We start from the raw sequence: 15,177 nt of genomic DNA, 5'->3' as shown, positions 1-15,177 counted from the left end.
TAAGCTCTTAACATCAAAAAATGACGTCGATCGCCATCAGCCCGTTCGAAATCAATTTAAAAAAAAAAAAAAAAACCTAACCTAACCTAACCTGACATGAGTACTTACGTTTTTACAAAAAATACTGTTTTGGTATTTGTTTACATATTTGCATATACATTTCCAAACAGCGCCCCATTTTTGTCAAAACGTAGAAACTCATACTAAGGGTACAGAAGTATGTATCTAAATTTAAGTTGCTTTAAATACTTTTTCACTTTGTAGTGATAGTGAAGTCAGTTCTATGTTTTGTTAAAACTGTGTTTTAATTGCTAATCATTTTTTTGTTTTTGTTTGGTACCTACCTACTAGCATAGCGAAAAAATTCCAAGTCTATGGTACCTGCTATGTATCGAAGACGACGCTTTGGGAAGGTCATTTACATTCCTTATATCTACCCAACCTTAACCAATTTTTGGCTGCTAAAGTTTGAAATTTGAAAATTTAGGTAGACAAAAATATGATTTTTTTATTAATTAGGAGAGCTAAATACCCTGTACAATACGATTCTAGTCGAACGTTACTAAATAATAATAAATATTATCTTATAGCAAACCAACTCGCAATGGAACAAGTGTCTAAAGAAACAATTGTTATTGTAAGCAGCGTCAATATTTGAGCTTGAAATATCAACATGTTTTGAGATGAGATGATATTGTAATGTTATCATGAGCAAGAAATATGTGTGATTGGATTTAGGATTCCTATGTTAATATCACTGCCCCACTGCTGGGCACGGGTCTTCGTTCAAAGTGGCTCGCTGGCCAAGTGCAGATTGGTAGACTTCACATGTTTGAAGGTAGTAGATTCCTCTGTAGTTTGACTTCGGAGGCGCCATCGTTATATCTACCATTGTTTTATAAAGCAGTTTTCAAGGCTGATGTAATGCGGTTTGAAGAGTGTGGTAAGGGAGACATACCTATCCGAGGCCTTTCAAATAGGTTCTTAAGGGTAGCAGCGCATCTTTGGCCGACCTCAGGTAGGTCTCTGATCATATGTGGATGATTACAGGGGTCCATAAGCAGCAGTAGCCACTTACGATCACCTGGACTGCATTTTCGTTTGCTGCTCCCGTACAAAATAACTTTTGAGAACATTCTATAAATTCTAAGGCTATTCTATAAATTCTATGTAAGTTTACAATTTAAAAAATGTTTTTCCTCACGATCTTTTTCCTCACCATTGATACAAGTGATTATTTTCTATAAGTATAAATTATTGTTTATGTAAATGCTGTTATGTTATTTATATAGTCTTATTTATATTCTTGGTAATATTATTCATAAGTAGTAATACTCTTATGCGTGCCATACACATTACGGTGCACCGGAGAGGTCTACCTGATCAGGTATGATAGCACAAGACTGTGGGAAAAGACCTGTGCAGTTTTTGAACCTGTGCAGGTGACTGACGCGAGATCAAAAATAAATTCTTTCGAGTCATACCATACGGTGCGTCATCGTCTTCAAACGATGCCATCGCTACAGAAAACACCGTACGGTTAGTAGTACACCGGAACGTCCCCATACGCTACCGACGTGCGGTTGACCCGTACCCTTACGTGTTTGTCCACCGCCACCGTCACCGAGCCGATACCGATAATTAATGACGGCGCCGAAGTAGCGTACATACATTTACTATAACAACTTGTCCACTGCACGTCCGTCACCAGAGCACTGTCATCCCGGCCGCCGATATTTGGAGTAGATCGGCGTGACCGCTAGATCGGCACCGAGTTTTTGACGGGCCGATGTGCCGGCAATGTAAAACACATTGGAACTTGTCCATACACAGCCGTCACACGATTAACAGCTGGAACAAAATAAACCGCCGATATCGGTCGCAGTGGACAATCTATCGCCGTCACGACATAATTAAAATCGGACCGAAATAATCTTGTTCTCGGTATCGGCTCGGTGACGGTGCAGTGGACAAACAGCCTTATGCTGTTTGTCCACTGCACCGCAATGTTATTTATATGGGTAAATTAAATGTCGTTACAATTGACTATTTAGTTTTTTAAAATCAAAATACGAAATTTTAGTTCCGATAAAGGTCCACGGCGGCGCTGTATGAGCGAATTCGTAAAGGTTGAACGTTTTCGAGCAAACGTAAAAACTGGAAATAAGGGTACTGTACCCTTACCATGAATTTTCAAAAAATCTCATAATTTTACTTTACATATACTCAATCCATTATTCTGTTCCGTTTGCTTTAGTAGATTGAGTAAACGTAACAATAAGTAAGTGCTTAAGGCTTTCTGTCTGCCTCACATGTTCGCAAAAAAGAGAGACAAAACATAAAGCGCCATTTCGTAATTTAGACATTTAATGTTACGTTACTGGCACTATAGTTCTGATAGAATCCGCTAGGGGCGCTGATTGGAAATTGTATGGGCAATACGTAAACAAATAACAAAACAGTCATATTTGTCAAAACGTAAAAACTCATGGTGAGGGTACTGTAGCACTACCATGAGTTGGCATAGAAACGCCACTATAGAAATTGTAAATAGAAAACTATTGTCATTTTGCTAGTGAATAACATAACTACTATCGTTACGGTATTTCTTGACAACGTCTGTCAAATTAATGACTCATGGGACCGAATTTGTATGGCAATAGATCATAATGACATTCGCTAGCGATTTGATTTCGATAGGTTTTTTACGTTACGTGTGGCTCACACTACGGAATTTAGTTCTACGAGTAACCACCAGAGGCGCTGTACAATTTTTCATACATTTATTTTACGCAGTCGCTAGCGAGTAATACTTTTGTAAACTCATGGTAGTGATACTGTACAGGCAAACCTGCGCAGGTAAACTGTCCGGTAGATCGTAGCGTGTACGGCTTACATTAGGCTAGTAATTATCTGTCTAAAAATAACATCTCGCAAACAATTGTCGGTAAATCAGTCAAGATGAATTTACATGTTTCTTAGTTTGTTTTTAAACTTAACAATGCAAAATATTCATACAGAAAATTGAATTTTATGCTCACCAGTAGGACTACCATGAGTTTACAAAAGTATTACTCGCTAGCGACTGCGTAAAATAAATGTATGAAAAATTGTACAGCGCCTCTGGTGGTTACTCGTAGAACTAAAATCCGTAGTGACGTAACTCGATACGTAAAAAACCTATCGAAATCAAATCGCTAGCGAATGTCATTATGATCTATTGCCATATTGCCATACAAATTCGGTCCCAAGAGTCATTATTTTGACAGACGTTGTCAAGAAATACCGTAACGATAGTAGTTATGTTATTCACTAGCAAAATGACAATAGTTTTCTATTTACCATTTCTATAGTGGCGTTTCTATGCCAACTCATGGTAATGCTACTGGAATAATTTACTTAATGAAGCTAAGTACAAAGTATGTTTCGTTTTATTTCGAAATGAAGAACCAGTATTGGGAAGCCACCTTGTGAAGTGGTGGTAGTTGTATTGACATTCAAAAAGTGCTCTGTAAAGAACCTATTTTTAATTTTAAAAAATGATTTGATTTGATTTATATAATCTTGAAGGTAGAACCCTCTGTGTTTCGACTCCGGCGGCACCACCGCCACACCAGTTTCTGCAGTGGTTAAGCACTGCTGTGTTCTGGTTTGAAGGGTGTGGTAAGGGAGAAATACTTTTCCAAAACATTCTAGCTTAGTCCTCAGGGAAAGCAGCGCATGTTTGACCTACCTCAGATAGGGCTGATCTTATGTGGGGTTGATTACAGATATCCATAGGCACCAGTCATAGATTCGTAAAGATTACTCACTCCTAACAAGAAAATGTACCCAGTTTTGACAATTGAAATAGTTGCGTAAAAAAGTTTTGCCACGTCTCCGTGCTAAAATGACCCTAAAATATTTGAAATAATTATTTATTTACTATGTAAATTGTACATTGTAATTGTAAATTACGCAGTATTAGTTATCTATTCGTAAATTTTCTCTAAAAATGTTTTTATTTGTCAAGAATTCAAAAAAAGAACTTACTAAAATAAGCCGTTTGTGGCTTCATTCAATTTCAAGGCGGCGAAGTATCTTTACTAATCTATGGCGCCAGTAGACACTTACCATCAGATGGACTGCACCGTTAGCAACAGCCATCTTATAAAAACAGTTATAACAATCTAAAAATAATGTCTTAGAGAATGAAAGTAAAAACTAATTTTATAACTGACATTGATACGTTAAATCCAAATAATCTTGATCCCTTTCATTTCACACAATCTGTCAAACTAAAGCCATGTCACTTCAGAGTTGATCTCGCGAGAGGTCACCTTACACTGGTCATTTATATCTCATCATGAGATAAGCTTATCTGGATTATCTGCTGATTAACTGAATTAATACAAGGATTTTTGTATTTTATGTAAAGGAAAATAGAGTTGGATTTCAATTGTAAAGTTTAAGACAAGATTATAGATATATTTCAAGACGCAGCTGATTTTAAAACAAGCATAACCTTTCTGTACAAAGCACACAAAATATTCGCACATATCTACAGAAAGTTTTATGGAATTATAAGCCTTATTTCAACTGTTTTATATAACACTTAAGTTTAATTTTGCGTGTGGCATTTTACGTAGAGTTACAAAACTTATGAGGTACATACTATTATCTATATTGTTTGAAGTTTATACTTTAGCCAAAACAAAAAACAACATTTCCATTGAAGTCGTTTTTAAAGTCAGTAATTGAAGTCAAAATAAGTCGGTCACAGAGTAATAATGTTTTTGGAGGACAGAGAGTTGGTTTTCCTCGTTTTTGGTTTAGTGATATTGTGTCTAGTGTTCGCGTATCTACAGGCCTGTGATGTGATTATCGCACGAATTGTTTTTAGGATTTTCAGTAAGTAAGGCATCTTATATATACTTATTTATGTGTTTCTAGCTGACCCGGCAAACGTTGTGTTGCCATATAAATAAAATGTTAAGGGTGATTAACCCTTATCACTTAGGGGTATGGAAAATAGATAGCCGATTCTCAGACCTACTGAATGTGCATATAAAATTTGGTGAAAATCGGTAAAGCCGTTTCGGAGGAGTACGGTAACTAACATTGTGACACGAGAATTTTATATATAAGATGGTAAACAAACAATTTTACTTGACGATTTTTTCATATTATTTATGTAATCAATCTGTTTCGTTAAAAAACAAATTAGTTTATGAATTTTATGTATAATTGGTATGTGTAAGCGGTATTGGTATGTATTTACTGAAGGCATCGTTGTGCATATTTCTGCGTTTTTGATATGATTGTGTAGCATACTAGCATGCAGTCTATTTGCTGGTAAATGGCAATTGCCCATGGACATATTGAATAGTGAGTGTATTTGAAACTGATCCCAAATGCGTTGCTACTTTTGAGATTTTTTTCTTTTATAATATAGGAGTAGCAGACGAGCATGCAGTCCACCTGATGGTAAGTGGCTACTGCCGCCCATGTACATCTGTAATCAACCCCAGATAGCATTCGATATTCCTACCTCAGATCGGCCACAGATGCGCCGTTACCCCTGAGGACTAAGCTGGAACGCCTCGGAAAAGTCTGTCTCCCTTACCACACCCTTCAAAACGGAACACAGCAGCGCCTAACACTGCTGTTATTAGGTAGAAATAGGTGTGGCGGTGGTGCCGCCGGAGTCGAACCACAAAGGGTTCTACAACCTTCAATCAATAAGATGTTTTCGTCTTAAAACTTTCGACTCTATAACAGCAACAAGCCTCAGACAATCGCAGTTCTTCAGGAGAATATTCGACTGGAACGAGAAGTGGTATCGGCGGAGATCTTAAGGAAAGTCGTGGAAAATCAAGCTCAAATTTGTGTCAACGATGGTGGAAGACACCTGACAGATATCATATTTTCTAATTGGCAAAAAAAGGTACAGGTTTTGGTAATGATTTCTATTACTCAAAATCACTTTTTTTATTCAGTACAAATATTATTCAAAAACAAAATAGGGTGAATAATTTAGCGCCACCCTATATTAACAGTGTTAAACTCTGCCACGTTCTGGTTTGAAGGGTGTAGTTAGAAAATGGAGTACACTTATACGAGGCGTTTCAACTTAGTCCTCAGGCGTAATAACGCATCGCTTACCTCCGATAGGTTTTGAAGGTAGAACCCTTTGTGGTTCGACTCCGGCGGCACCACCGCCACACCTATTTCTGTCTAATAACAGCAGTGTTAGGCGCTGCTGTGTTCCGGTTTCAAGGGTGTGGTAAGGGAGACAGACTTTTCCGAGGCCTTCCAGCTTAGTCCTCAGATGTCCATGGGCGACAGTAGCCACTTACCATCAGGTGGACTGCATGCTCGTCTGCTACTCCTATAGTATAAAAAAGATAGGACTATAATCCTGCGCTGAGGATGGTGATCGGAGCGATTTTAGTGCGGTAAAAAATCCATATAACACCGTGTCGCTCCCACGACATTGGGTACTCTAGTTAACATAAAAAAATTTACTCTAGTCCTATGTAGAGTTAATCGACTCTTATTCTACAAGATATGTAGAGTTAAGCAACCATTCTCCGTGGACATGTACAAGTACCTAATTACCTATATATGTCCACGGAGTATAGTTGCTACCTCTAATCAGATGGACTGCATGCTCTTTTGCCACTTCTAGGTGTTATATAAAAAATCCAAAAAAAACCTTTCAGTCTTTTCTACAGGCGTTAAAAATAGCAATAGCTATATTGAGCACAATTGCTATTTTTTTAACATGTTCTATAAGGTGTTTTCTAAGTCTAGGTGTTATATAAAAAAAGATACAAAACTTTGTCATTTCCACAGGCGTTAAAAATAGCAATAGCTATTTTGAGCAAAATTGCTATTTTTTAACTACACAACAAAAACTACTGGACCGATTTTAAAAATTCTTTCACCATTCGAAAGCTACATTATCCACGAGTAACAAAGACTATATTTTATATGAAATATATTTGATAAATAGATTTTGAGGCGGTACAAATTTTGTCGGGTCAGCTAGTAAGTTATATAAAAAATGCAAAAAAATACTTTTAGTATTTTCTACGGGCGTTAAAAATAGCAATAGTTATATTGAGAAAAATTGCTATTTTTATAACATGTTGTCAGATAACGGTTTCCAAAAGTAATAACGTGTGCTCTTGATTTTAGTTTCGGCTATCTGTGTTGTAGTCACATTAGTAATTGAGGTATAATATGAACTTACTAAATTTTGAAAGTCATCATCGTTATCAATGTCTGAAGTTGTTGCGAGCGGGTGTAGTCATACAATTTGCTATGGCGACTTCATTCATTTCTATATTCAAAGCGGACTAGCAGTTTTACGCGGACTATACCTACTGCCCCACAGCAAGACATAAGGTTGTATATTAGAAGAATTCGTTTTTGAAGGTGGTAGAACTATCGGTGTTTCAACTACAGCGGTACCACCGCTACACCTATTTCTGCCTAATAACAACAGTGTTAAACGCTGCTGTGTTCTAGTTTGAAGAGTGTGGTAAGAAAGACGCACATTTACGAAGTCCACATTCCAGCTTATTCCTCAGGTGTAGCGATGCATCTGTGCCCGACCCCAGGTAGAGTTCTAATCATATTTAGGGTATAGGGTTAATTACAAATGTCATTGAGCGGTAGTAGTCATAAACCATTAGTTAACTTTATGCTCGTCCGCTACTCCTGTGTTATAAAAAGTCAAGTCTTTTAAAAATGTACTGATATAAAATAAAATGGTTTTAACATTGTTAAAAAAAACTCTTTTAATACCTAGGTACTATTTAAAAAATAACCTTATAACTTGCTTATAAGCTGACTCTTCGAAATTTGGATATTTTTTTCTCTTTTATGGCGGCCCCACTCTTTTGGATACCTTGCGCAGTAGCCGTTTGCCCTCATCTAAATCCGGCCTTGCCTAGGTTATCTTTACTACCTACTTTAGTTATTTCCCAAAACAATAAAAACCTCATTTCGCCTACAACATTGACCGACCAATTAATGATTTATCAAATCACCATTCCATAGATACATTATCACAATTTTCGATAAAACCATCGTGGTAAGGCGTCGCACCTATGTTTCATATGTAAATAAAATGGACTATTTAGTGCTTTTTACACCCTTCATCTTCATAATTGTACTATATGGGCTCGCGTGTATCTGTCTAAGGTGCTGTGAGCTGTTCGGTAAGTGATTTTCGTTTTTTAACTGTCAAAATCCGTTTTGTGTGCGGTCTTTTGTCTCGTTCTGAAAACGTGAGAATTAAAAAAGAAAGTGAATTGGAAATTTAAAATGATGTATGGTTTTAGTTTTCGTTTTAAAAATGTGTATCAATGTTCATTTTTATTATGAGATCTTTCGCTAACAATAGTCTGTTGTGTTTTTTTTTTTTATCAAAAATTAGTTTTAGTCGTAATTACTCACTAAGGTTTCCATGACGTAACTAATTACCTATTTTTAGAATATTAAATACAATAATCGGACAGTTACTTTATTAATCTATGATATCTAATTTTTACATCTGGGAGGAAAAACAATAAATTATCTTGGATTACAATTAGTGACGTCACTAATTAAGTACATGTTGTTTGCTGGAATCTTATTGCTGTTTATAGTCTATGAAAAAATAATTAACATCCAAGAACCAAGTCAATATATAAAGGCATTCAATATTACTTAAATATTTATTTAACATCCTTTACTTTCCTTTTCTTAATCAATATTGACGATAATGACACGTATATACTATTATTATTACAACGATATTCGGTAAACATTATTACTATTTTTAATAGTTTTAATTCAAATTGAAAATCATGAAAGTGTAAACGTGTTCTATAATATTTATGAGTTACAGCGCCATCTTTTGTTGAGTAGCAGAACTAAAATAATCTACGTTCTGTCTGTTATTGTTTTAGTTGCTAAATTTACCAACAGATGGCAGATAACATATTTTTAATATTTCGTATTTTTATTATTTACTTCTCACATTCCTAATTAGTAAACAGTGTATTATTTAGTTTAGTGTAACAGAAATAAATCACATGGCGTGATTTTTCGATACAATCATTACTATAAATTTTTAATTTCGAAATTATAAAATGTACTTTTCTACCTAATATCTTCCTTTACATATTTGTCTCATTATTGTACTTGTCTTTATTTTCTCTTTTTTTCCTAAATTAATTCCATTAAGTTTTAGTTTTGATTTAGTATAGGTTATTCGTATTTTAAGATAAATTATAAAATCGGAAGTTATACACGGACTAGCAAGGCGTGAAATATTTAAAACATAAAAGTATGCTTATATAAATAATTATAAGTATATCTAATGTTTTTGAATAAATATCAAGAGTATAATATAGATAATCACTTCCTAAATACCTTTTGCGCCACACTATTTTTAACATGGTCAATAAAGAGTAAATAAAAATAAATAAATAAATAAATACCTAGTGTGAAGAGCGTATCAGTACGTAAATGATATAAAAAAAACTAGCTGACCCGGCAAAGGTCGTGTTGCCATATAAATAAAAAAATGTTAAGGGTGAACAACTCTTATCACTTAGGGGTATGAAAAATAGATAGTAGCCGATTCTCAGACCTACTGAATATGCATATATTTGGTGACAATCGGTAAATCCGTTTCGGAGGAGTACGGTAACTAATTGTGACACGAGAATTTTATATAAAAGATATATACATAAAATATTAATGTAACTAGGTCTGTGTGTACAAAAAGTAATAAATGAATGTTTGTTGCATGCTTTGTGGTTCGGCTTCGGCGGCACCACCACCAAACTTAGTTCTGGTTCATAACAGCAGTGTTAAGTGCTGCTGTGTTCTGGTTTGAAGGGTGTGGTAAGGGAGGCATACTTTTCCGACGTATTCCAGCTTAGTCCTCAGGGGTAGCGGCGCATCTGTGGCCGACCTCAGGTAGTATCTTATCCTATCTGGAGTTGATTGCAGATGTCCATAAGCGGCAGTACCCGCTTACCGTCAGATGGACTCCATGCTCGTCTGCTACTCCTATATTATAAAAAAATGTCTTCGCAAATCTTCGCTTGATATGATAATTATTATAGAGATTGACTTAGAAATTATGTAAAGTTAGGTTATCTATCTTGTTTTTAATAAAAACAGAACAATGGCTTGTTTTGCAAGGTTGCATGTTAGGCTTAGGCAATTTACACACGAAATTTATAACATGATATGTTATTATTTGTTGGTAACTTATATACATACATACATACAATTATATACATACAATACATTATTTTATTATAATTATATTCTATATACATTATTTATAATATAATTAGTATTCGTAAATAATGGAAATTAAAATCCTTTATGCTTATTTATACTATACCAAAAGTCTGTACATTAAATATCTCTTCGTTGGTTTCAGAAAAGGTGAAATCCTTTTTTATTCATTTTTTCGTTATTTTTTTTACTTCTATGATTTTTTTTAATTCCATAAATAATTACATTATTTATTTATTTTTATGTATAGCCGTAAAAGTATTAAAATAGTAAATATAGGTTATATATCTTAAAAAAACGAACACTTGAACGTCCTTTTTAGCCAAAATTTTAAAAAGATACCGTATTGGCCTTAAAAATAATCAGGGTTTCGAGGTGTCAATTGAAAAGCCACGTTGTCATTAACATCTATGTCATAAAACAAAGAGTCATAACCTTGTGCTCCTTAATCAATTTGTCAATATATCAAATAGATATGCAAAACAAATAGAAGGCGATAAATACCACCATAGACAGTGTTAAAAAATCAAAGAATAAATGATTTAAGTAAAAACAACATATTGAAAGGATTCTCAAAAATGACCCAGTTTACAAAAAAACTTTAAGATTTATTATATTTTCAATAAAATAAAAGTGTAAAATACTGCAGTCGGCCATCTTGTCTGAAACGCTTGTTTGGGCGCGAATGACTTAATTTTTGAGTATGTCACAAAATTGCTTGAACTTTTGAATGGGATATTCTAGTGTGACGTAATAGACGCCATGACACTCGTGAGCGTTTGGCTATAAAATTGCTATTATTTTCGTTAATACTGAATTTATTACCGATATAATACGATTTTTAAAATCAGTAGACAAACGTAGGTAACATTATAGAAGGGGTTCTCAAAGTTTGTCATCATGCCCATTTAAACAAAGCATCCGTCTGTAAATGCCTTAAGTGTGACTCGACATTTTAAAAAGGATGTAACGTTATGTCATAGAGGATGAAAAAACAGGCTTCTAAAAGGTCATACATTTTTCATGCTGCTTCTCTGTCGATTTAATGTCATTAGGTGGTAGAACCCTGTGGTTCGACTCCGGTGTCACCGCCACACCTATTTCTGCCTAATAAAGCAGTGTTAAGCGCTGTTGTTATTGTGTTCTGGTTTGAAGGGTGTGGTAAGGGCGACATGATTTTCCGAGGAATTCCAGCTTAGTCCTCAGGGGTAGCGGCATATTTGAGACTGACATCTAGAGTTTGTGGTGTTGCCAGAGTCGAACCACAGAGGGTTCTACTACTTGAACCACCCACACGGAGGAAGGGCTGATGAACTTAAATCTACTTCACTTATGTTCTTATAAAAAGGCTTGCATTAGTCGATTTAGTTCATCCACATTAATTTAATAAATTCAGATATTTTAGTGTCTGTGATTGACCTTTACTAGCGATGATTTGTAAAAACAAAATCGCAATTAGCATTTTCTCAACGTCTCGTCACCTTGTACTGCTATAGCTGTATTTCGATGTTTTATGATTTCAAGTTCATTTTTTATTGTCTATGGTTTTAATGTGACATATTAAAAAAAATCATTGTCTATGGTTTTAATGTGACATATTTTAAAAATAATTGTTGATGGTTTTGTAAAAGTTATTTTTTTAATGGTCTATGCGTAGACTGATTTATAAAAAATATTTTTTACTTGAAGTAAGCAATTTGTCAGATATTTAAGCCGGTTATTAATAATAAATCTAACCAATGTCATGGCTACCAAAGATCGATTGACAAGTACTAGGTCAATGCTGCTCATTTATAACCAACTCCAAATTTATGTAAAGTCGTATCTGAGATGGGATGTCACTCCAGAAGTCCGGAGGACTAAGATGTTTGTTGCTGTCTTATAAATCAGTTGGCATCTACACCCTTTCACCGAAACGCTGGAATTGCTTCAAGTTAGAAATAGGCGTGGCGGTGGTACCTCTAAAGTCGAACCATTCAGGTCTTAGTTCCTTTTGCACAAGCTGAAAAGACTTATATAAAACCCATGTAAAACGCTTTCTACACTCACAGCCCCACACTAGGATTCCCTGTATCGTGGGTGCTATGGACACACACAGAGACAAATACACAAACACCCAGACTCAGAAACAGAAATCTAAATTCATCATTTAGAAATTTGTCTGGCCGGGGATCGAACCCGGGACCCTCTGCGCGTCAGACCGGCATGGTAACCGCTCCGCCACGCGGGTCGTCAAACCCATATCTTTAACCCATTTCGGTTCCACTGCGTGACTGAGAGAAATTAGGTACATAGTCCACCACCCGCGCCAATTGAGAATTGACTTCGATAGACTTCAAAAACCTTTCAGCACTTTGTTTTTTTGGAGGTCTCTTAGGCTTGTAGGTTTCCTCACGATGTTTTTTTTTCACCGTGTAAGCAAGTGATTTGTAGGTGGTAGAATCCTTTGTGGTTCGACTCCGGCGGCACCATCGCCACACCTCTTTTTACCTAATAATAGCAGTGTTCGGTTTTGAAGGGTGTGGTTAGGGAGACATACTTTTCCGAGGCGTTCCAGCTTAGTCCTCAGGAGTAGCGGCGCATCTGTAGCCTACCTCAGGTAGGATAAAGTGATAATTATTTTTAATAAACACATAACTTTGAAAAATTAGAGTTACGTTCCTGGGATTTGAACCTCGGACCTTTCGATCAAGTGTCCGAGTATCTTAACAACTAGATTATCACTGCTTTATCACCATTTTATATTTATCTATTTATCTAACTGCGAAGTTAATTAAAGTAAAATACCGCTGTAGTTATAAAAACTGGTTTTATAAAGCAGAAATAGTTCATTCCTCCGGCCTTATTTATTTACAAGCCATTTAGCGTGATGTCACACACGAAACTGAATCACGTCTTATCATTGTACATCTTCGTATCTTTACACTCTCGAACATAATCCCTTTGGTACGAAAACACACCTTAAGGCGTTACAATACTGCCGTAAACTTTATCAATTGCAATCTGGCGCGACTAGAATCAATTTGCGAATCCGAATTGTCTTCAAAACATCGACAGCGCGTATTTTGAGCTGACGCGAACTTTGCGCATTAAAATAAAGTGTTCCAATTTTGAATTTGAAGTGGCTGTAAATTTAATCTGTTTCTTTTTGTGTCATTACGATGTATTGATGTTGGCGGGAATTTTTGACGTTTTATAATTATCTGTTTTTTTTTTTAATAAAAGATGGGTGAAATAGTAAACGATTTTGAGCCAGAAGTGACGACAGAAGCTAAAGATGAAATAAGCGAACAGAGTGAAATTAAAATTATAGGACTCTTACCAGTGATAGTGTTAATTTCGATTATAGTAATAAGACTGATTTTTGTACTCTACAAACATGGTGGTGAGTTTTTATTTTTATTATTTATTGCCAGCCAGTGTTTATTAAATTAAAACATAATTGCTTAGTATTGGATAATAACATAGGATTTTTATTTATTTTCATTTTTCCTTGTGTTTTTAACAACATACAAAAAGTGCGATGTGACTTAAATATAATATAACTAGCTGACCCGGCAAACGTTGTGTTGCCATATAAATAAAAAATGTTAAGGGTAACAACCCTTATCACTTAGGGGTATGAAAAATAGATAGAAGCCGATTTTCAGACCTACTGAAAATGCATTAATTTGATGAAAATCGGTAAAGCCGTTTCGGAGGAGTACGGTAAGTAACATTGTGACACAAGAATTTTATATGTAAGATACTAATAGTTATAAGACAGTTTTTTTTTATGACAAAAATAAATAAGTTTTTTTAACACATACAATGTATACTTACATTACGCTCTGCATATTTTGTCAAATAAACAATTTTATTAAAACATAAAATGTAGGTTGGCTTAACGGCCAAAAACGCCACTGGCTCAAATAAGAAATAAAAAATCAAAAGGATTCACAAAATATAAAAGAAACAAAGTAAACATATTAAGATGAACAAGATCTACTAAAACATCAAGTTTATTAGGGGCTACAAAAATAAAAGATTCTTGTGATAATGCGTCAACATAATTAAACTATAGGTAGGTAAGTACCATGGGTAAGTAATTATAATGCGCTAACGAATCATTTGTTTAAGAACACAGATAATTAAGAATTGAGAAAAATAACATTTATCTATGTTTTGCTGACAGCTTGATAGATATAAGGTAGGTATTAGGCGTGTATTTACCCCTCGCTAAGCGGCGGGTTGATATAATTTTAATGTCATGTTGTTTCATCTTATATATAAAATTCTCGTGTTACAATGTTAGTTACCGTACTCCTCTGAAACGGCTTTACCGATTTTCACCAAATTTTATAATCATATTCAGTAGGTCTGAGAATCGGCTACTATCTATTTTTCATACTCCTATATGATAAGGGTTGTTCACCATTAACATTTTTTTATTTATATGGCAACACAACGTTTGCCGGGTCAGCTAGTTATATTATAACATTTTAAGTAATAATCATATTACTTTCAAAGAATTTATAACATCTAGGGGATATTAAATACCAAATAATAGACATAAAAGAGAAATTAAATAATGAAACTTAATATTAAATAATAAATAAATAATCGGCCAAGTGCGAGTCGAACCTAACCGGTTCCGTACCACCGAACGTTCTGAACCATCAAATTTACATTTATTTCTTTTTAGTTATGGCTATCATAGCTGCCATAAAAGTAAATTGATTGCATGGTGAAAATTTGAACTGTCTCCCTAATACGGTGCAAAAGACAAAGCGATAAAACGAAAAATAGCTGTTTCTTGTATTGCGACACCCATTTATTTTCAAGCTTTTTTCTTTTTAGTATTTGGTTGTTATAGCAACCACCGTTATACAAATTCTGTAAAAAAAT

At 34.9% G+C, this 15,177-nt stretch overlaps 1 protein-coding gene across 1 annotated transcript in view; it reads left to right on the top strand.

Annotated features, from left to right (window-relative positions):
* Window positions 1-13,342: 13,342 nt before the first annotated feature.
* The window catches only part of LOC140755234 (uncharacterized), a 55,627-nt gene continuing 53,792 nt past the window's right edge, over window positions 13,343-15,177 (top strand). The window contains exon 1 of the mRNA XM_073090463.1: window positions 13,343-13,675. Coding sequence (XP_072946564.1) covers window positions 13,516-13,675 — 160 coding nt within the window. The 5' untranslated portion in view covers window positions 13,343-13,515. The remainder of the gene's footprint in view (window positions 13,676-15,177) is intronic.

Source organism: Epargyreus clarus, unplaced genomic scaffold, assembly GCF_041222505.1.
Source record: "Epargyreus clarus isolate Ecla_fem2 unplaced genomic scaffold, WU_Ecla_fem_2.2 ptg000032l, whole genome shotgun sequence".
NCBI lineage: Eukaryota > Metazoa > Arthropoda > Insecta > Lepidoptera > Hesperiidae > Epargyreus > Epargyreus clarus.
This window is presented reverse-complemented; position numbering and strand designations above follow the sequence as displayed.